The following is a 23,969-nucleotide window of genomic DNA, read 5'->3' as shown; positions in this document are numbered from 1 at the left end:
GTCATACAAATGTCAACGCCACCCTACCCACACAGTTGCCACATACATTTTCGTACATAGTTGCCATATTTATCCACAATCATTTTGAATCGAGTACTTACTGTAAAGTTGACTCAAGTTGCAAAAAACCACTTGCAACCATTTGCAACAGCACTTTTATGGCATTAGTCAGTTGAAATTACTTTAAAACTGTACTTATATGGAAAATATTCAACCCAAACTATGATTTTCTGATCCCTTTGTGCCTTCATTTGGTTCAAAAATATGAGAAAAATGCTGTTGCAAATGACAAGTGGTTTTTTGCAAATTGAGTCAACTATACTCAGTAAGTACTCGATTTAAAAATCGAGGTCGTAGTTTAAATCAGAGCGACCACAGGGAGCGAGGATTTAATAGACCGAGATTTTTAAACTATAAAACACGCGTTGTCTTCAAGATTTTTTCTAACACTAACATCTTATCAGAAATTTTAATAAATTCAGAAATTATTCGAGGCGCGTCACAATACACAAAATGCGAAGGTTGCCGTGGGTACTATGGTAATAATATCAACAAATTTGGAAAAAACAATTTTCATAGTTGAAATTGAAATGTGCCATAACGTTCCAGAAGAAATTAAAAAAAAAGGGGCAATTTGTTACCAATGAAGTCTAAAAGTGCATACGAAAAGGTGTATGTTTCGTTTCAAGCCCGGAACGATAAAAAAAAGCATCACGGAGGTAACCGAAGATGTCATTTTGGCTTTTCTTGATATGAGGTAAATGTGTAGAACTTCATTAAAAGTTAATTCTCATTACGGCAAGAATCATTTGAAGAAAATGTAAAGATTGCTAATTTTCGATGGCCGGGGACTTGCATTGGATGAAACAGCAGGAGTCAAAGAAGAAGATGTTAGGAACAAGAGCAAGAAGCTAATGTGGCAGTTCCAATTCAATAATTGTACTTTTCACTTTTGTGATATAATTACTGTAAAAATGATGAATAAAATGTGGGAGCATATTTTATGACTTTATAAGATTCGTTGCTATTGACGACGTGTCTTAAAAAAAAGCGTATTTTATAGGAAACATAAGGTGTGAGCTCAAATGCACCATAAAAACAGTATAAGATATTAGTGTTAGAAAAACATATACATATTTTGTAATTACCTAATTTACCTACATAAAATCATTAAAATCAAATACCCAGGTGGCATCTGTGGGAAGGGATGTGTACTAGCGGGAAGCAGGCAACTTACAGCAAACACTCATCGATTTCTACCGTCAGAATTGCAGGAAACCTGTTTGGAATTTCAGCTCTCTGCATCATATAACTCTGTCGTTTAAACGTCACTTCAGAGATGGTGCAATTAGCACCAGAATCAGGCCAATAGCAGCTAAAGACACATTTTTATATCTTTGAAATTTAATAACATGAAAATGACATATAAGGACATTATATACAGGATGATCAAGAAAGATACAATTCTGAACATTTTATTCGGTAATTTACAACACTGGTACCGTATATGTAGTTAGTTCATTTGACAGGTGACAGGTATCTGACGAAACATTATTAATTAACAGCGACAAAATGGTAGGTTATGAGTAAAAAAATAAAAATTAACGGTAGAAAGAAATGAAACTTGAAATACAGAACAATTATCTAAAAAATTAACCAAAGGAAATGCTCGAGGTGCCCCCCATTTTGCTCTAAACATAAATTAATTCTTCTATTCAGGCTCTCGAACAGATTCAGCAGCATGTTTAATTTAATTGGAAATGTCAAATGTTACTTGTCAATGATGTGGCTGTCACGTCAAGCTGTCATCAACCCGAAGTTACTCCAGTTGTACCATTTAAAAATAAAATTCAATATTACCTTTTCGAGCACAGTATTTATGTAAAAAGAAATGTTGCATACGAGTATAATACTCCTATTATTTAACAAGTTTTCTTGTGAAAATTTCGCTAAGCAGAATTCTTTTATCAAAGTACAGTTGGTTGCAAAAAAAACGGGAACTGTCAGAATAAAATTGAGAAATTTTTACAATTTTTGCATAGTATGAAACCTTCTTACGAGAGATAGGTTAGAATTAACGTCAAAATTCAATGACATTTTTTAAAATTATTTGGGTACATATTGTCAAATAGACAATTAATTGACAAATGGACAAAATCAAATTTATATTAGGAAAATTTTCGTTTCCCGTTTTTTTTGCAACGAACTGTAATGGAACAAGAATTTACACGGTACCACAAGATCGCGAACTTATTATTTGACATGAACGATGGCATGTCACAAATTTATGCCGAGTTATTTTCTTTCAAGACGTCCTAATTTAGTTATATGTTAAACCAGTTTTCGTTACTTCAAGTGTAGTATTATTTCTTTCATCAAAAGTGACGTTTGAACTTCAAATGCTAATTCAATTTCAAAAGTTTTTCTTTTCAATTTGTGACGTCTGCCATGAAATTTCTACAAGTTCAGTTAATTAAATAGTACATTTTAGAACACTTTAAATTGAATTTAACTTTCAAAGAGAATAAAGTCATCAACTTTTTCCCACTACCACGGATATTGTGTTTGAATTCATCGCAATAATTGAAGTCGACAATACACTATGAAATAAATGCAAGCTCCTTGTGAATTTGTATTCATAATACTTGTTCTTACGCTTCAAGTATTGCGGATGCAGATTTGTAAGTAAAATGGAGCTTTTCTCTTATAAATTCAAATGAATTTTGGGGTCAAATGATCACAATGTTGCTAAGTACATGAAGACCTTGCTCGTTCGTCTGCAGAGTAAAAACATAAACAAGGCTAAAAGTGAGCTTAGATTTTAGATTTAAACAGCTGATCCATGATCTCCGTGGTGCGTTCACAATCGATTTCAACGCCAACTTTGAGGAGAAATTTAAATGAACACCCAAAGGTAACTGCAATGAAACATGATACATTTTTGTAATCTTTTTTTTCTTGTTATTGAATTAAATGTGGATTTAATGATTTATTGTATGTCCATAATGGCCTTTTATAAGAATTATAAAATGTCATCTACTCGAAGAAACATTTAATCGTCAAAAATACATTAACAAATCTGCGTAAAGTTTTGTTCTTAGTTACTTGTTACAATGAAAACTTTCTTGAAAGCGTTATCCTAGAACTAAGTGGCTGTGGCTACTTGAAGTAGCTTCCTTAATCCTTGCTTTACAAAGTATTTAAATTATTACCGCCTCTATTAGAAACTTGGTTAAATTTTGAAGCGACTTTCATGAAGTGAATTGTTATCTTTACTAGTTAAAACAACAATATAAATGTATTAAATCGGCTAGGTGTTTTTGTGCATGTTCCAAATACAGACATTAGCAACGGTGAGTTCCGTTTGAAAAAGAACGACTCTTGTGCAGTACATCAGATAGCACGGCAACTTTTTCATAAAGTTGCATGTCCATTTAACACACGACACGTCAACGGCAAAAACTACTTCTTTTTAAACTTAATATGCGACGGGGCGATGGTATCGGCAATGAATTCATTTATGGTCTTTGAAAGCTCTCTAAAACGTGATTCCATGCAAGTCAAAGATCATGATACCTAGGGGGCAGTCAACGAAATGTACATTCATAAGAAATGTACCTATTCAATGTAAGATCGCTACTTCTGTTGTAATCAATAATATTCCAAAGAGCTGTACGAAATATATTAAGAAAGAAGAAATTTGTCACAAATGTGGTTCATAATTACGAGAGGACTAATTAAATTGCAAATTTATAACTTGGATCTTTGTACAAAACAAATAAATGTTGTTTGTGTTTTTTTAATTGCAGACAGCAATTTATTTTCAGAACACAGCTACAACGTCGGTAAATAATTGAGCCTTAAGGTAAGACCTAAGGCAAGGCATGAAAGGGTGCATAAAAGCAGTGACGTGCGTAAATTGAACGGAAAACCAGTGTCATTCTAAGTAAAATTCTTAATAACGGTGTTAATACACACTAATTTGCTTGTCTCTCTTCAGATCTCTCAATTACCCACTGAGACCACCCTTCGGGGTTAGGTTTGGCCAAATTCTCATCCGAATTACTCTGTTGTTTGATTTTTTTCTTACTTATCCAAACTTTCAGTGCAAATAACAATTCAATTTTGAGAGCTTGCCCATATGAAATCTAAAAAACAATCAGTGGCGAATATATTGGGTGATTCAAAGTGATTGTGAATAAGTATGGCAACTATGTACGAAAATGTATGTGGCAACTGTGTGGGTAGGATAGAGTTGACATTTCTTTGACAGTTTAAAAATTGTCAAATCAATGTGCAATGATGGTATAATAGTAGTTTATTTGACGAGTTTGTGTGTAAATTGGGCCTTTTTTGGCACGAGTGGGCCATTTTAAAACGCGAGTGAAACAAGCGTTTTAAAGGCCCACGAGTGCCAAAAAAGGCCCAATTTACACACGAACGAGTTGAATACAACGTTTTTTTGTTCGACGAGCCCCTTAAAGGCTCCAAATCGCTTCAAACCTTTAAAATTAGCTTGACGTTTCGTTTTGTCAAGTTGTGACATTTATCGAAATCCGTTCACATAGGAGAAAATTCTCAAATTCTGACAGTGTCGAACAAAAAAAATTATCAAATGCACGCTAATGAAATGTCATACAAATGTCAACTCTACCCCACCCACACAGTTGCCACATACATTTTCGTACATAGTTGCGATACTTATCCACAATCATTTTGAATCATCAAAAATTTGAAAAAGACTCATAGTTACGTGTTCTTCGATGGACGTTTGTCTAACAGTCCAAAAAAATTCTACTAGTCCTAGAAAAAGAGCTACTGCGACTCCCAGTCCCAACACCACGAAAATACCACCTACATTTTCCAGTCTCAGTTCGGATCCCTCTTGAGGAGTCTACAATGAGAGTGATAAAATTGTCTTACTTGTTGAATATTTCCCAATATTACCACACATGCTGACCCACGACGAACTTCTCGCCACCATTTATTTTTTAGATCGTTTAATTGTCCGTTTTCTTGCAAGGCCAAAATTGCATCATTGATGGCAGTTCGATAAGGACAATCTATGCAAAATTTCACAGTAATTTTTCTTATGTTTAATGTGAACTTACCTAATGGCATTGCTATTCCATATTCGATGTTGTTAAACCATTTATCAACTGTAGTCAATTCGCAGTTTCGTTCGACCAAATAGTCGATAGTTGTTGACTCCATGAGAAACGCGTATGAGCCATCAGGAGTATTTTGAACTCTTTGCACTCCTTCGTGAGTCGATTTAGCAAAAACACTGGGCAAATTTAATATCATATTAGCGTACATTCTTCTGTAAGTGCTATAGTTTGATTGTTTAAAAAACTCTTGAGTCGAGCCTCCATCCAGTGTTCCATATTTAATTTTATTTTGTTTGGCTAAATCTTCAAGATCGTCGATGACTAACTCTTTTGTTGTTAAAAATGCTGCAAGACTGGCAATGTACGAGTTGGTCATGATGAGTGCAAAGAACCACCACATTGATGTTACAAGACGAGATGATATTCCCCTTCAAAGAAACATAATGGAATTTGTTACTGGTTATCTTTAAAAGCGATTTAACAAACAAATAAAATTAATACATTAATACATAATAGATAAGAAGAGAAAGTATTACTTGGGTAAAATATCGCTTCCTTGGTTCATTATTGAGCCCATAGTTAGCCACAAACAGTTGCTAATACCCCAGAGATTTTCCAGTTCGTCAGGATTTAAGTTGCAGGGATGAGGATTTTCCCAGTCGCCGGGAGCCATCCTGAAAGACTTGCTTACAAATCTGTCACATCAATTATTCTAATAATTACCGTGCAACAAAGTATAAAATTATTGAAACTGCCAGATACAGAGTTACGGTGTACATCCACACTTCTGCGGAAAGGGGATTGAGGAAAGCGAACATGCTGACTGAAGTCTTTGATTTTTGCAATAAAATTCCTATGCCTTTAATAACACAAACATTGCTACAATTTATTAAAATCCTTTGATTTCTCTTACCTAATCTCATAAATGGCATGCTGAAATCGACGGCAGTCTCTCGGGCTGGAGTTATCGTCAAATCACCAATACCAAACAAGGCTCTCTGCAATTAATTAAACAAACTGATTTTAGTTTTGTATAGGTGTTGGAGTTTCTCATGGGCTATGAGTCATATCTGCGCAAACGACAAGTAGGCGCTACAAACCGACCGGAAAACATCGTGATCTCGCCTATTTGCATCTAAAGTAGTCGACGTTTTCAGTTTTTCACTGGCTTATCGCTCCGCCTTCGCGCAGATATTTCCAAGGTCACAGCCCATGAGAAAATCCAACATCTCTAACTTGAACACCACTTACCTCACTGACAATTTCTCCCATAATTCCGTTCCAACTTTGACTGATTTCGTTGTAAACCCCGTTCGACCCATCTTCCACTAACTTAATTTTAAAGCTAAAATCTAATTTTTCAGCAATTTTGGTCATCAGATCTAATACGTATCCCTCGAATTTGTCATTATCTTTCCGCTTGTCGTGGTCTTTTTTCAACATCAAATAAGGCGCTTCGATTCTGCAATAAAACGCCTAGGAACAAACCTTTAATAGTAAACAATTTGAAACCTTGATGCAATAATTTGTATTCCCATTTGCAACGTCTCTACGCGTTTTTTGTAGCTTTCTTCTGCTGTTCGGACAAAATTTACATTATCAGGGCCAAGTGCATTCCATGTCGCGATCATTTTGTCTCGATTTCCTTCGATTAAGTACAGGACGAAGTTAGTTCTTCGTCCTGTGGAATCAAATGACGAACTAATGTCAGACTTGGGAGATTTAAAGTGCTGGAACGTAGAGATTATTTATTTAAAAATTCAAAACAATTTTTTCAAATTTACGGAGTTGATGTAAGACACAATACGTGGTCCATAATTAAACTTCTCGTTGCTTTTACAGGAAATGCTGTTGAAGGTGATATTTTCGGAGCGATGGATGTCGTTGATAGCGTTGATCAACAAAATTATTGATTCATGTATTAACATTGTCTCTGTCTAAAACACTGTTTATTTAACGTCATGCATTATAACTAAATTATTACTTTTATTTGGTAAAAGCCTAAATCAAGTTGTTGATTTGATAACGACTGTGTGAATTTCCAGTCTTGCACAATATTTCTGAAATTTTCTTCTTCTGGGTTCATGATTCTAACAGTAGTGATATTGGCCTCGGCGTTGAGAGCTTCTAGATCAAGAATGTGAGCGTCCTAGTAATTTTATAAGTTTTACAAGTGTTGATTTGGCGCACGAGTCCCAAGTGTAGAAAACGAGCCGTAGGGGAGTTTTCTATGGGACGAGTGCGCCAATGCCCTTATAAAACGAGTTTTTTTATGTTATTTTTTAGAATTTGCACCCTTGTTTTAATTTTTAAATAAAAAAAATTAAATTTTCAAATTCTAGAGAATTTTGTATTAATTGGTAATTCAAGGTAACGGATGCAACTACATCTGCAACAGATGTTAAAAAGTAGAGTTTGAACATTAATATTGGAAGTTTTTTGGTGTAAATGACAATAATACACTGAAATATTGATAAAAATGTTCTTAGAGTTCTATTAAACCACGAGTGCTTTAATAGATAGTCATAAACAACTCCAAATTGAATACAATAATAGACCTATTAAAGACGCAAATTCTAAAAACGCATTTTACCAATGAAGAGAGGAAATAACTGTGGGCAAAACTCAATATTCCCACTTTTTTAGCCTGCTTTAAAACCTCAATAATGTGGTCCACCTCACAATCCAGTACAATCCGCTTTTCCCCCGATTGTTTAACTTGCTTCAGCGTGGTTCTAATATCCCCCTCAAAGTCTAATTTTTTTAAGACGATATTATTTCGATGATTTTTCTCGTCGTACTTTTGCAGTTTTAAGACTTCTTGCAACTTCAAGAAACCTTCGAAATTCTCGTACAAAACAACAAAACTTTGCCATTGAAGACTTTCTATAAGCTTGGCTAATCCAGTCGCTAATAAATCGAAATCTGGATAAAAATTTAAGGCGGTGTCACTTCCAAGGTACGAATTTGATTGACGCCAGTTTGTCTGGATGTACGGAATTTGCAGTTTGCTCGTGATGGATTGGATCATGGGTGATGCTGATACTGACTCAAATGCGTAAACTGCCACCAGATTTGGAACTTTTTCTATCATGTTACAAACTGAAATGTGAAAGCAATTCGCGTCAGTTCACTTTTAACGCAGGAAGTAGCTATATTTAGAATGAATTGAAAATATTTGGATCACCTTGTGTCAAGCTGGTTTCAGAATGTTTTAAAAAACTATTGCAAATTTATTGCCAATATTCTTCTATTTTACTAGAGGCAATAAAAACGAGTACTTACAGATTTTACTGGTTTTAAAAGAGTCGTCCTCACCCATAATCTCTATTGTAAAATTTAAGTGCGCGTTTCTGTTATACATAATATTATTTATAGGTAAGAGTGCCTGATTATTTTCTTCCTTAAGATAGATAACTAAAATATTTGTCGTTTTAATACAATAATCAATATAATAAAACAATTCTTACCAACATTCATTTTTTCACTTTGTTGTGTCAAGCCAGCACCAAAAATCACTATTACGAGAAAAACGAGAAATTCCATTTTGCAGTCTGTTACCGCTGCGGCTGGCGGCTGTATATTTAAATTTAACTCAGATGAACGTATTTCATGATCGAAGCGCCATTAAGATCGATTTACAGAGACAGAATTTCCTCGAATACTAAACATTATTATTGTTAGTATTCTTTTTTGATATATTTGACAGAAGCAAATTAACGTACGTTTCTTTTTCACAATAGGAAATTATTTATCAATTTCTAAAAGTAAATTTTATGTGTCCACCTGTATTCACAAGTCCAACTAGTCTAAACCCGACTTAAATTTTGTGGTTCAAAGTATTATACCTTGATCTTGTGCCAATTTCAGCTTCACATACTCACGATGGATATAAATACGAAGAGTGTCGTGTTCTCTGTAAGTTGTCATAATTAATTGTGATTATTAATTTTTTGTAATCGATCATTAGTGTTAATATGTGAAGTTGTCACTTTTTTTTGTGTATTTTCTAGTGTTCTAGTAATTAAAGTGAACACCAAGTGACCAGAACAGCAATTTATTTTTGACTGATAGTAGTAGTTGTAGAGGTAGTCAGTAACTGATGTTATTTACCTTACCTTGTTAAATATAATTCAATAAATACGTAATTTGTTGAGAGTGTTGAGACCTATCAGTAATGTATTTCATTATTTCAATTTGTTTCATTCTTTTTGTAAAGCCCCTATTTTGGGGAGCTAGGTAACCAGTGAAACCAATTTGTTCTGTGGGTTGCATATCGTAGATCATACTAACATTATTTTATTTCTGGTGAAAGAGTGGGCAAACTTTCAACGCCTACTAGGATCCCCCATTCATTGTATAACTTTGCATTTCCTTGTAAGATAGTGCTCAGTGGTTTTATGCTGAAGCTTGCGTTCTTTTACTTAAAGAAAAAATGATGCTGCCAATGTTGGACAAGGATTACGAACTTTGTAGGAAAATTTTAAAGTACAATATGAAGGAAAAGTTAAATAGAAGAAAAGAATGTTTTGGTTACAAATAATAACCAACTAGTGAATTATGGATAGAATGATGCATGATTGGTGGATTCGTTGGATACCTACTTTTTCCAAGTGACGTTTCATGTCTGAGCTGATATTTTTTGTCATAATTAATTAACTTTATATCCGAGTGTCATATCTTGAGATAATGAAAATCGGCCGGAAAGAAGAATCGATGCAGCCATCGAAAAATCAAGAAGTTTAAAAAACTGGGTTGAGCGATCACGATATTCCAACAATGATGCATTCTGACAGCTTCTTGATAAATCGTCATCCGCACGCTATTTTATACACAGACTTTCCTTATTTAATAAAGCCGAAGAGGATCAGAGCCCTCTATAAGTCATCTCTGCGTCGACCTCAGGTGGGTGGAAGAATAAATATTTCAGTGTAGATCCAGATTGATACTATTATCCTTAACTAATCGATATCCATTTGAAATTTAAATACTTTGTGCGATAGGATCAAGTTACAAAACTTGCATAATGTAACTTTTTGTACATAACGAAAGTGTAAATCGTAAATTTCATACTCGACGATTAATAATTTTAATAACCTCAATTAATTTCGTTGGCCCAGCATAAACACAATTCCGTGCATATATGTTTAATCTGATTTTAACCGAAGTTGTATTAAAATTCAGAATGTTTCACGATTTCTCTAGAACTCTTGCCGAATAGAAATGGTTTAATTAATGCCTTTTTACATGCCTCCGTTGAACCTTTCGCTCTTATAAAGTACGATTTTTATATTAACATCGATTTTTTCGTAGCCAAGATTTAGTGCCACTTAACAGGAAAGCGGTGTTATCGTATCATGCAAACTTAACCGTAAATATTGTGCTTTTTTTCAATACTTTCTTTTAACAACCTCAGAAACGTTTAGTTTTACGGTACAATTACAACACGAACTCATAATTTACCCCCTAATTAGTCTAAGTTATTACCTCTTAATTATTGCACAGAGCCCAACGAGATTTAAAAATACATTGTTGAGTCCTCGACAAGGCGAAAGATGTATCCATCAATTATTTTCAGAATTACAGGTTGATGATTAATTTTTGGTTGTCATGAGGTCACGATGAAATACAACAACGTTGCAAAGTTACAATAGTAATCTTATTTACATAATTTAATAATTTGTATCATAGCCCCCATTCTTGTGCAAATCACAGTGTCGTGTTTACATTTCATTACTTGCTAATAACACTTATCACATTTTAGTTGTGTCGTGAGGTTAACAATAATTATTCAATATAAATGCTAATCGTCCGACTATTTTGTAACGAGAATTATTTTTAAGCATTTAAGCAATATTTTCATTGTTTATTATCGTACTGGTAAAAGCCAATGCCGACTTATGGCTTGATCTGAGTTTTCACAGAGAAAACACTTTGGATTTTCTCATGGGCTATGAGTCATATCTACGCAAACGACGATTATCGCTCTCAAGTAGGCGGAAAACGGCGTCATTCCTTACAAATGTTTCATGGTTTATCGCTCTGTCTTAGCGCAGATATTTCCAAGGTCACAGCCCATGAGAGAATCCACCACCTCTAGCATAGTGTAAGGGGCTTATATTTTCAGACGTACAGTGGGTAAGCTGGTTTTAATTCCTTTTTTAATAATATAAAAAAATTAAACAGAATAAATAACTAGGTACATATTATGTTTCCCAATTCAATATTCGAATAATGAATAGCTAACAAAAATGAGTTTTTGACATAATATGGAGTTAAATGCGGCAAAATAAAATTCCGATCTTACACAAACCAGAAAGTAACACCTACCGAAAAAACCTTTTTGTATACTAATTGTTAACAGCCCTTCGGTGTAACGCTTACATTATTTCAGCATTAATACAATGAAAAGGGAGTTAGAATTAACATATATTTTCGTGCCAACTTGGGAACTTCAAATAACTCTATAATTGAAATTTATTATGTACACAGTTTCACGAATCTTTAATGCGAAACAACGGCTGTGCACTAAATGAAATTTATGACACGGGAAATTTTTTAAAATGAGAAGTGAGTTTTCTGGTTAGCCTAATAGCCCCACGTTGCCATTATAATTATTAAGGATAATTCCTCGGGACAATTTTTCACCGACACGAAATTCATCAATCTTTTCGACAGCTATTTGTTCTTAGGGGTTGGTTTTTCAGTTGTAATTTGGTTATTTTAATATGAAGTAACCGATCAGAAAACGATCAATAGAATGTTTGCGCCACGGCCCTGAAAAATCAGCGGTCTGGAAACGACATTATTAAGTTTTAAATTACGTGTCGAAGTATTTTTATTGTATTTTACAGTTCGCTTCTGATCGCTTAACCAATCTCAAATAAATTAATTAAATCCTGTGGGGACGTGGAATTGCTTGCGTTATTATTTTTCTTTGCAAATAACTTTGGTTTTTTCCTTAATATACATATTTCCCAAAATAATATGAAAACGATCCACGCCAAGAGTTGGATAACGCTTAATTAGAAGAACAATTCTTGTACTCTCTCACCTAATTGCGAAATAAATTGACGGGCGATTATGGAAGCTGAATATCATGTGGCAATTATTTCTGTAACATGATGTGCGCCAGTTAGTCGACACACTAATAAGAAGTGAATTTTAGACCTTCATCTGCCTTCATTGGGATGAAATAAGCTCAATTTGGATCTTAGCTTTCTCTACGACCTTATTTTGTTTCAAATTAACTCGAACACGTCACTGAGCTTTAAGCTCCGCACTGTCATTAAAATTATTACAGCGTTGAACATTATTATAGCGAACATAAGCATAAAATTACTCATGGGAACACAAAAACAATAACTGTCGGCTTGTGTCACACTTTAACATCTTCAATCTGCCTTCCATTTGTGCCTATCTTAATGTTTCTAAAATAACTATATTGCTAACGTGAATTTTCGTAATTATTATATTGAACAAGTTTGTTATTAAAGCTCCAATGATCTTAGACAGGATATTTCATGAGTGATAATGACACTGCCGGATTTGAAAATGCAACCCACAATACAATTGGAAAGCAAACCTGAATACAGGTTATTCACGAGAGACTTCCGATGAATATTAAAAATTATAAAAAAAGAGTGTGTGCTTAAGACCGCACGACAGAAGTGAAAACTTCTATGATGCTTGTTACTAATTTTAAGTAATAATAATATGTACTTACCTACCTATTCTATAAAAAATATATCATTATGGATGATAGTACTTGGAGGAATAAGGAGCAAGGCATAAATAATTAATATTATTTAAATCCAATGCTGTTTTTAAATAATAAACATAAAAAATCTGTATTTTTCAATAGAAACTGCAAATACGTCCGCTTTTAGAGGTCCACTCTGGCAAAATTTGTGAGGTTAAGTTTGGATGTTTAAGTTTTATTTTCTTGACGATGATATTGAAGACAACACAAGTTTTCATAGCAATACCCTATATTATGATAATTTGTCCATTTTCCTCTTCACATTTTGCTACACACATTTTTCCAATACCTAGATGAATTGTTGAAGCCATATCATATAATTGAGATTTACGTATTAAATCCTACATTCATCTGTAAACTTACAATATTTGTCGTGTCTTTATCGTTTGTATTATATAAAACTATACAGGGTATTTCACGAGTGATAATAAGCCTGACGGAATAATAAATTCAACCCACAATACATTTTCAAAAAAAGCCGGACATTTTTATGACAGTAGCCAGCTTTTTTCGGACATGTAGTGTGGGTTGCATTTTAAATTACGTCAGGCTTATTATCACTCGTGAATCACCTTATATAAGTGGTTTTGAATGGGACTTTTATGATCTTTTCTTCCTGTAATATGTAATTAAATATCCATATGCAGTCTTTAAATAATTAACGATCACGTGTTACGTTCTAGTGACAGTTTTTGAAATTCTTTTAAAGTAATCACGGAATTCTACTCGGCTATCCTTCGATTATTTTATCAGTAATTGTCTCAATTGTGTCACCCCCTGTGACAAAGTAATCCGTTTGTGATCTCTTTCCTCGACATAAATGCCAGGGTGGATCATTTAAGGTCAGGTCGGGTTGTACAAAACGTCATGCGGAGATCCACGTTCCGCGCCATCGGATATGCGTGTTTCTACACTAAAATATTACATACAGAAATATTCATGAAAAAACCCGATAAAAAGGAATACCAAAACGTGTCAACAGCGACTGAAAAAATCTAATTTCTTTCGGGTAAGGAGATCCTGAGCATACGGAGACATTTCATTTACATAAACACTTACAACAACACCAAAACGACAAAGAGAATATTTAATTAACGAAAATCCTAATTGAAAACAAAATGTTCGTGTGATGTCTCACAAAAGAGAGATCAAAGAACAGAGGCCCGATGTCATTGTTCGAATTTCGTATTATTCCAGGTTCTGTCGATCAAAGCTAAACCCTTTAGTTGATGAGTTATTCTTGCATCGAATGTCCATTAACTAGGTACTGTCACTGATTTATGACAAGTGTGTTCAATACCTCTCGTATGCCATACAACTCATGTACTGAGTTTACAACTCAACCGTGAATGATCACAGCTGGTATTGTACCTGGAATTAATGTCACAGGAATCGGTAATGTACATGTTGGCGCTTTGAACTTGCTAATTTTTGGTAGGCTCAGCATAATGACACAATTTTTTTTGTCGGGTATAAAATATTAGACAACCTCACGTAGTCACAAAATAATAAAGAAGTAGAGAGGAATTTGTCTAATATTAACTTTGGTAGAGGAGTTAGATTCTCTCATGGGCTGTGACCTTGTAAATATCTGCATAAAGGCGCAGCGATAAACTAGTAAAAATCTGTAAATGGATACCGAAAACGTCGACTACTTTCAATCTGACGACTGAGGATGTTTTCCGGTCGGTTTGTAGCGCCTACTTGAGACCGACATTCGTCGTTTGCGCAGATATGACTAATAGCCCATAAGAAAATCCAAACCTCTACTAAGCAACGTACAGCATCGATCCAAATCTGAATGAAATTGTGCTGAGTTTAATGTTTTTAACATAAGACCGAAGCGTGAATCTGCAAAGACGATGCTCACCAGCAAGAACCTTTGAGGTATACAGGGTTAGTCACGAGAGACTTCCGATGAAAATTTCGTTATATGCAACCGAAACTACAATTTCCAATGGTTTCTAGCATCCTAAATTTATAAAAAGTAATACTTAAATCAACGATTGCTGGCCGTTATTGTCTGTCATGTTAGTTTTCACATTTATAGTCTATTTTTTAATCAAAGAACCACAACACAGCAATTTACACCCAAAATAGAGTTGACAACATTGTACACTTTTGACATAGGGTGAAAAATCTCATCATAAAAATTGAGGTTATTAGAGATATTAGTAGCGCAGCATGTTAATAAAGTTAATAACAACTAATTTGAGAGTTTAATAAATGTCTTACTTTGCGAGGCATTTTTAATAACACGTTCAAATTTTATCTGCTAGTTTGCGTACTTTCAAGGACATTAAAAATGACATATATATTTACAGTTGGTTGCAAAAAAAGGCGGGAATTTAAAATATTCTTAATGTAAATTTGGATTTGTCCATTTGTGAATTCATTGTCTACTTGACAATACCTGTCAAATAATTTTTAAAAATGTCATTGAATTTTGACCATAATTCTAACCTATCTCCTGTAAGAAGGATTCACACTATGAAAGAATTGTAAAAATGTGTCAATTTTATTCTGACAGTTCCCGTTTTTTTTTGCAATTAACTGTACAAACCTAAATCAACAGGTCGTGGTTCTTTGATTAAAAAATAGACTATGCAATATTAACTTTTGCTCATAACCTCAATAACGGGAAAATGTCATGGTTAATCTTATTCGCCAAGCTACTTGGATTGCTAACTTATTTCGAATTAAACAAAATATCAAGTTCTTGTATTTTGGGTTGCATAAAACGAAATTTTCATCGGAAGTCTCTCTTGAATAACCCTGTATGTTGTTTCGCAGATTGCTCATACTGGTAATACATATGAGTAGTTTCTCCTTGCTACAGTAGGTACGGGATAAAACTTCATCCAGCGTCAACAAAATGAGCATTTTAATAAGACAGGAATCCATGCAGTAAATTTCATAGCATATTTATGGAAAATTCGTAAGATTGCTAGAAGTTTTTGCAACTTCTATCAAGTTTCATGACACACAACAAGGTTTACTTGAAATTTGAAGGTATTAGGTATTTTTTATTGTTTTTGAGTAACAATCGATGTGTAAAAGAGATATTTATAATTAATATACTCGTATATGTGGATAAAGTGTTTTTCATTAAAACGATTGGAAAACAACAACAAATCAATTTAAACAAATCGATTTCGGCAGTGAAAAGTGTGTGTCATGTTGTTTTTTAATTTAAATGGTTTACGGGTAATTGAAATAAATTGATTTTCATTTAAAGACGTGTCCATGTAGCTCCGGTACTTGGAAGAATTCTACTTACGTTTGTAGTTAACGTTTCCACTAATGGAACATTAAAATTAATGTGTACAGATATTTTGTATAAAATCGATATCACTATAATATTCTTGCTCATTTATTATAGATGTATTATCCTCCTGACCACTGATTGCATGTACACAGGCGTGTTCCTTTATTAATATTAGACAAGTTTAATGCTAGTATAGTAATAAAAAGGAATTGATTAGTCAAATATTTATCCATAGATAAAGAGTTGTAGCACGTCGTTCTCTAACAACGTTCCGTTAATAAAATTTGTCAATAACGAAAATTCCAAATAAAACTCGACCAACTAAAAGTAAAATTAGAGCCCCACCGCATGCAAATGCTTCTATATTTTAATATTTATCGGGCCACGTATGCAGCAAATCCCGCTGCGATACGAAAACCACGAACAAATACGTGCCCGGACGCGATGCATTCCATTTTTGCATATTAACCCTAGCCTGGATGCAGATACATGAAATAGACGTTAGCAGGAAGGCTCGAAGTGTTTCATCGACTTCTCCGTGTTGGTTTGTAGTCAAGCCCTTTTAAATCATCCGTTATTCTGTCAATTAGGAGACTTCCATCGCAACAAATCCAGACCGGGTAAAAAGCAGAACGACGTCGGAGAGGAGCGGTACAAGTTTTCCATGATCCGGTGCTTTATGAGCGCCCTCACCCGGAGTTATTGCGGTTTCCGGTTTGGCTCGGGCGCGACGAGCTCGGCATCATCCGCATTCCGGCCAAGATAAGCGTTCATAACTAATAGTCTCACTACCCCTTTAACCCAAATAATATTTCTAATAGTTGTGAAATTTCACAATCTGGTTCGTGCTTTTGTCGATCGAGCGAACTAATTTCACCAGCTAAGGTAACACGGTAGAATTAACACTAAACTCTCAGCAAATCAATTATTCGAAAGCATTTTTAAATGCTGACGGTACTCTAAAAGAATTTTGGGAACAACAGTAACAACAGTTCACTGTTGGGACTATTAATCACTTAAATATGATACAATAGAGCTAATTTGATAAATCGGTTTGTCAAAATATTTTCAGAATTGCAAATAGCTAATTAGTTAAAAGAGAGTAATATTTGTATGTATTTGAATATATTATGGGTTCAAATGAGTAGGCGTAGAAAAATGTAAACAGTGTACAGTTTGAATTTCCCGCCGTTTGACACGAACCACATTATTTTATATTTAATCGGCACATGATTATTTTCGCAAAGGGTGCCCTTAGATATTTGCTTCGAGAATAGTAATCGTTAGTTATTCTATTTTTAATGTAATTGCATAGAAAGAAAACAAAAAGAAAGATATTTTATTTATAAATTTTAGGTTAGCTGTCAACATGTTCTAAAGTCTGTTTTTTTTAATAATCAATTGTCAAAGTGTTGTCAGGTTGGTATGAGCCACTAGTTATTTGATAGTAATTAGGTTGGCAACGTAAAATGTCAACTGTATGTCAGTCATTGATGTGAATTGTGAAGGCGCTTGCGCTAGTGAAGCCGCAATTGCATTTAAATAAAAATAAAAAGTTAAATGAGTTTCCGTAAGCAAGGATCTAACACAACAAAATTGGCTATGATTAGATTACGTGAAGAAATGCAGAGAGAAAAACCGAACATAAGATGCACACATATTCGAGGTATTTTCTTTTATAATTTTAATATATGGGCCAATGGTGTTCGTCACTGCGAGGAACTGATTAGAGAGGACTGGAAATAATTGATGGGAAATCTACCAATTGAGAACATTGTTTCAATAATAATTCAATTTTCCTGTATATGTTCAGTTGCACTTTTCGGTGTCATTATGGTCTTTATTTCTTGTCTTTTGGTATAAAATTTAGTTACACCTGAAACTTTTCTGACATTTGAAAATTACTGACATAACCTCAAACCTGATCTAGGGAGATTTTACGATAGAGCTGTTCCGAAATGAAAGGTTTTAGGGTGATACAGCCTGTTCTTTGAGGGAATTTTGACACTGACAATTGATATAAAAAAATGGACTTTAGTTATATTCAAATTCATTTGATTCAAAAATCGCACAAGCAAAAGTCCATTCCTTAAGATGCCCTAATGAAGTAGCTTTAGCTATTTGAAATTTGAAAATTTCCAATAAAAACCCGTTTTGATTTTGATGAATTTTTTAAATATTTTCTCTTATTTCTCCTACTGTGTCTCCTACATGTTAAAAAGTACATTAAAAATTAAAATGATTAATTCTAGATGGGTAAGGTTTGTCCAATTTTTAGTGAACATTAGAGGAGACCACAGATGTTGTGATGCGAGTTTAATGGTAAATTATTAGTGACTCATCTGGTATCCATATTGGATTAAACAACGCGGGCCCAAATAATATATTTACAGGTACAAGAACAGAATCCTTTTCAGCTGTTAGTCGGTCATAAATATGTAACATTTTTCCAGTGTAATCTCCACACAAGATTGAAAAATTGATAATCACAAATGCTCAACTGCAATACTCAAAGTTTTGACATGGGACGCAATGCAGCTGTCATATGGAAATCAATGAGTTCTACCTGGCAATATGAAAGCGTGTTTTCAGTTTGTTGTATACCTCACTGCTACACGAACTCAAGTCACTGTCATTCATGTTGGTTTTAGTAATTTCTTGATTACTTCGCGTGACTGCTTTGAATTAATCGGACGAAATTGAATATTGAAAAAATACACTCTCATGATGTTAGTAATGAAGTCAATATGTCTGAAACATATACAAGTCATTTAATTATTTGGATTGGGTGTTTTTTAATCTACCTTATTTTGGGATTTGTGTTTTTACGATTGCTTTGAAGATATCACAGAGGTTCATAAAGTTTAATTAATTTACACAAAGCAGAACCGTGGGCATTTCTGTAAGGCATATGAGTGTGTTCAGTGATTAAAAATCATTTTATAACATTGGTATACAGGAGTGATAATGAACCCGACGAAATTGAATATGCAACCCACAATACATTTGCAAAGCAAACCTGAATATTTGCGCGTCCATTTCCAGGTTTGCTTTGTAACTGTATTGTGGGTTGCTTTTTCTATAGTTTAAGTTTGCATGACGTATATACGAGTATTACTCTTACAGTAAGGACATTTTTAAATCAATAATTGTCGATCCTTAAACTGTAACATGTCCATGGGATCACTTTTAAAAAAATAGTCACCTTTAATTTTTTTGCTTGAATTAAAATCAATAATCAAGTAAATAATTTAATATTTAGCTCATGATGTTATTATTAGTTGTAACTGATGTCATTCTCCACGTCAGCCTGTTGAGATACTTGATATTAAATCCCTCATGTAACAAACATGATTCTATTTTTTTATTTAACCGGGACTTACCTAAATGAACAATGTTCTACATCAAAACTAGTTGAACAGGCAACTGACATTTTTCTCCGCTTCCAAGTGAAATTAAGTCTGAATAACAAGATTTTGCGACCGGAATCACGGGATAGGAAAATAGAATGAAAGTCCCTAAATTGAAATCAACACACAAACAAACGAAACAAAACCCACCCGAAGCAAGATCGTATCAGAGGACATTATAAACTCGGCGAGCAGCTCGGAGGCTATCAAAATAATGAATTAAATAAATCATAATTTGCTTTCTGTATTTCATTATGCGAATTAAAAAAGGGAAAATATAAATCATCTCTTAATAAGAACGAAGAGTTTAAGATGCCAGTTATTTCATCGTAAGATGAATAATTGCTTTTCCTAACTTTAATTGAAATCACTTTTTGTCTCTCTCCCTTTCCGCCGCCTCTTGCGCAAATTAATTACCATTGCACAAAATTTTCCTCTCATTTTATTGTACAGTGTCACCGTAATTCCTCATTCGCGATTTGGATGATTTAATTTACAACCTTCCTCGCTTTTTCGCTACGACTACAAATATCGTCGCTTCTTATCACCACAGAATAACGAAAACACCTCAACAATTAACAACTTCCAAAATATTCAAAGAATATATTGATATGTATACGGAACATTACGTAATAAGAACATTAATCACTCAAATATAATGAGGTGTGCGTGGGTGGCAAATTAGGGCAGGTGACAACTTACTTTCCAGTCACGATATTATTCCGACGCTATTTACTTACTTTTCGTGTAAAAACTGAATGATAATTTGTGGACAGATTTGGACGTGTTAGGTAAATTATGAATGATTATTGGAAAACTGATTAACAAAATAGCTTCCGCGGAGCATTTTGAATTTGTAATATGAATTGCTCGTTTTAAAAATATAACTCGCTTTAAAATGACTCACATGACTTAAACTAATTCTTGTTCTTCTAAACAGAATATTCAATCAATAACTAATAAATAGTAATTTTATTCTCATAATTCACAGTTAACACCGAAACAGGAAGATATTCTTTTGCCGTTTTATTTTCGGTTCTTTGATATATTATCTACTGATACAAATTATACTAAATATATCGATTCAAATGCATTTAAAATTCCCTGCAGACATCAAACAAAGGGGTCGGTGACAACTATCGAATGGACGTTTATTTATATTTGACATGTGTGGAATAAAGAGAATATTAAATGAAATGAACTTTTCCTGTTGCAAATTTAGAAAGACAGGCTATACTTTATAAAACTTTTATTTTCTGAATAAGGCATCATACGCGTTTACCCAACTTCAACATTAATAATGCTGAATGGCATATATGGTTTAATGGTATCGGGTGTTCATTTAAATTTAACCTCAAAGTAAGCGTTGAACAGTCGATTGTGAACTCACCACGGATTACGGATCACGGATCAGCTGGTTAAATCTAACCTAATTTTTTGCGTTGTTTCTGTTTTTACTCTGCAGACTGCCGAGTGGTGCGTTCACAATCGACTCTTCAACGCCAACTTTGAGGGTACATTTAAATGAACACCCGATACCTATAGTCCATTTTTTTTATTAGTCCGATGAGCTTAGTCTGAATTAAGAAGTCGACATGACCTGCGTCTGCTTTCGACATTTGACAGCAAGTGCATGGTTCTACCAATATTTGAAAATTTATTTAGGCAACATGAGACAGATATCATTACAAATTTCAATTTTTAAGATTTTGAGTTGTCTTCTTTCGTGCTTTCTTGGTTTTTCTGCAAATTCATTCCTCCGTTTTAATTTTGTCTTTCAAAAAACCGCTCCCTTCAGAACCCTTTTGATAACTATTTACATATCAACTAATAGGTCAGATATATTAAAAATTGTTGAAAACAGCACTAAACAACCACGTTTAGACTGCCTTTCTTTCTTCCTAGATTTTGTTTCGGCAACGCCATGAATTAGTTTACCCCTTTACCTGTTAACTTCCAGTCTTGCAAGTTTCCGCGTAATTTCAATATTATTTTTGCAATTTACAAATTCTGTAAATGAATCTGTCCACATGCTTTTCGTTGGGATAATACGGAGGACATTTCAAGCAAAATTAAACAAAATTATCACAAATAATGTGGTTAAAACGTAACCTAAAAATTTGACGTCGCTAATGTAATAAACGTACAACTCGTGTCTTGCTCGAATCACACATGCTAAAGCAAGACGCATAGTGGGACACGCTTAATACAATACGTACAAGATTTCAATAGTTTGTTGACATTATGTTGAAAAGAGAAAGCAATATGACAGTTGTTCTGCTTTTTAATTGATACATCGGACTATAATTAAAAAATGAACTTTATACAGGGTTATTCACGAGAGGGGTACTTCTGAATTTTTATTTTGCCGCAACCAACAATACCAATGGCAATGGCAATGATTAAAAATCAAAGTAAGTTGGCTAGATCTGTGAGAAATGTCAGATTAACAGATAACCTGTATTTAATCAAAATTCAACAAATAAATTAACAAATTAAGTTAATGTAAAATATGTTTGAAGTGTCTACTGGCTTCTAAACATCCGCAGCGGTGATAGAATTCTTTCCACACTCCATAAATGGGGAGCATGTCAGTCTTTTCGTCGTTATTGTAAAAACAAATTTTTCGAATTGACAAAGATTTTTTGTTTAACGTCAAAAAGACAGGACTAAGAGCCATCGTGGATTCAGTTATAATTATTTTCAAAATTTGAAATCAAGATATTGTTGCAGTGTGTATAATGGGTTGCGGCAAAAAGAAGTTCAGAAATACCCTCCTCGTGAATAACCCTGTATCTTATCTTCAATTTGCAAATTTTACTTTTGTTCAAATTAGACTTCCTGTTTTTTTTATATTTTGACAATTAACATTAATATTACATGCATTTTTGGTGCAACATGTCTTGCTATAATATTTTTTACAACTATGTACATCCCTAGTTAATGTTTGGTGGTAATAATCACCCAGCAACTATATTCTGTTTTAATGTTTTGCGTATCATTTGCCCACGGCGTATATTCACATTTTTGCGACTGTCATGTTAAAGTTACATTTTGTTTTTGTTTTCCGACTGATATGAACATAAAAATTAAATTTCAGCTCCTGGCATTATCGTTAATATTTGGTTGGCTAATATTTCGGCGAATTTTATAAAAGCATAACGATGAAATTTTTGCCAGGCCAACTCTCACATCAACATCCTCTATTGGAGTGATGGTGAAATGACGCTTCCGGTGTCAGGATTCCGTTGTAAACAGCATTACGGGGTCGAATGGATGCAGTGCGACACGCTGACCAAAGCAGCTGGTGGGTAATTATCATGTAATGAGGTGAACCACTGCTCGTATTTCCAAACACGAGACGATAATATTGTTTTAACCATTGTTCCGGGTTCCGGGACGACGCACCCGACGTGTAATTTATATTGTTTGCTGAGCAACTTGACGCGAAAATAACTATAAAACTATTTCAGTAACAATTTCTGTTTTCGTTATTATACAGGAAATGCCTTGTTGAAGACTATTTGCTTTGTGTCAGCTAACAATTTTAAACGAGAAAGCACCACAGGAAGTTGGTACGAACAAGTTACAGAAGCTTCGGAGTGTTTGTGAAAAATAAAAAAATCATAACCAACTCTAAATACATATAATGAAATTGTGGCTGAAGGTAATAATAGATAGAAGAATTAAATAATTTAGAGGGGCACCGATATACTACAACATTAGCACTCATACTTATTCAGATTTATGGCTTCAATCAATTTATAATTATTGCAGATGTGGATTATAAACATTTTGCATAATTACTCAGACTAAGTGTCGTGTATGTGATTACCCAAATGACATCAAGCAGATTCCTATTGCAATTGAATCATTTATAAATTAAATTTTATCTGCAATATGTTGTTGACGTTTCTAAAAAGCATCTAAGAATGTGATTCTTTGTTGCGAAAAAAATAACATACTTTCACCTTATGAGCTTGTGAACTAATCATAGCTTACGTCGGCTCGTTTCCTCTTGACAAGGTTAACTTATAAAATAAAATTGCGCTTCAGAAAAAATGCTACACAAATAAAAACACTCAAGGCAGAAACATGAGAAATAGTAATTTCCTTCAGGCCCTACCCGCAAAAAACAACCTACAGAATCAACATGTGAAAAATTGAAGAGGGCGGCACAATGCGACGCACATATCCATAATGAACCGTATTACAGTCCAATTAAGCTTTTTACAGAAACGACGTCTAATGAAAACATTTTATGGCTAGCTGATTAATGCCAACTGAACACGAATTGCATCAATTACAAAGCATAGGGAATCTGGGTGCAAACACACAAATCATTCTTATCAGCTGTGAAATAATATAAACATGTCGTCTATTTGAATATATGTAAACAAGCCATGTGATTATTGCAT

General features: G+C 33.9%; 1 protein-coding gene and 1 long non-coding RNA gene across 5 annotated transcripts; one reads left to right on the top strand and one right to left on the bottom strand.

Annotated features, from left to right (window-relative positions):
* Positions 1-1,461: 1,461 nt before the first annotated feature.
* Positions 1,462-23,712, bottom strand: LOC138138662 (glutamate receptor ionotropic, kainate 2-like). Of its 4 annotated transcripts, none has more exons than XM_069058665.1 (14): positions 8,582-8,861; positions 8,397-8,528; positions 7,705-8,213; positions 7,096-7,260; positions 6,896-7,048; positions 6,624-6,841; positions 6,363-6,573; positions 6,025-6,109; positions 5,835-5,970; positions 5,648-5,785; positions 5,112-5,539; positions 4,948-5,063; positions 4,754-4,894; positions 1,462-4,148 (listed from the first exon to the last, which is right to left on the bottom strand). In XM_069058665.1, the coding sequence occupies exons 1-14, from the start codon at positions 8,655-8,657 to the stop codon at positions 3,978-3,980; spliced, it is 2,679 nt and encodes an 892-aa protein (XP_068914766.1). In that variant the 5' UTR covers positions 8,658-8,861; the 3' UTR covers positions 1,462-3,977. The 4 variants fall into 4 exon arrangements, with proteins under 4 accessions (XP_068914766.1, XP_068914767.1, XP_068914768.1 ...); XM_069058666.1 differs by having other exon boundaries at positions 8,586-8,860; XM_069058667.1 differs by lacking the exon at positions 7,705-8,213 and having other exon boundaries at positions 8,582-8,843.
* Positions 18,169-18,921, top strand: LOC138139065 (uncharacterized). Its single transcript, XR_011162202.1, has 2 exons — positions 18,169-18,534; positions 18,595-18,921. It is a non-coding gene; the product is annotated as an uncharacterized lncRNA (long non-coding RNA).
* Positions 23,713-23,969: the final 257 nt, after the last annotated feature.

The sequence above is a fragment of the Tenebrio molitor genome, chromosome 9 (assembly GCF_963966145.1).
Source record: "Tenebrio molitor chromosome 9, icTenMoli1.1, whole genome shotgun sequence".
In the NCBI taxonomy this organism is placed as follows: Eukaryota; Metazoa; Arthropoda; class Insecta; order Coleoptera; family Tenebrionidae; genus Tenebrio; species Tenebrio molitor.
This window is presented reverse-complemented; position numbering and strand designations above follow the sequence as displayed.

Excerpts from the sequence above, each read along its gene's own strand:
- LOC138138662 (XM_069058665.1), bottom strand. The coding sequence starts at position 8,657 with ATGGAATTTCTCGTTTTTCTCGTAATAGTGATTTTTGGTGCTGGCTTG. Across the intron at positions 8,529-8,581 it reads AAGTGAAAAAATGAATGTTG|TTATCTATCTTAAGGAAGAA; the intron begins GTAAGAATTGTT and ends CAAATATTTTAG. Across the intron at positions 7,049-7,095 it reads TAGGCTTTTACCAAATAAAA|ACAGAGACAATGTTAATACA; the intron begins GTAATAATTTAG and ends ACAGTGTTTTAG.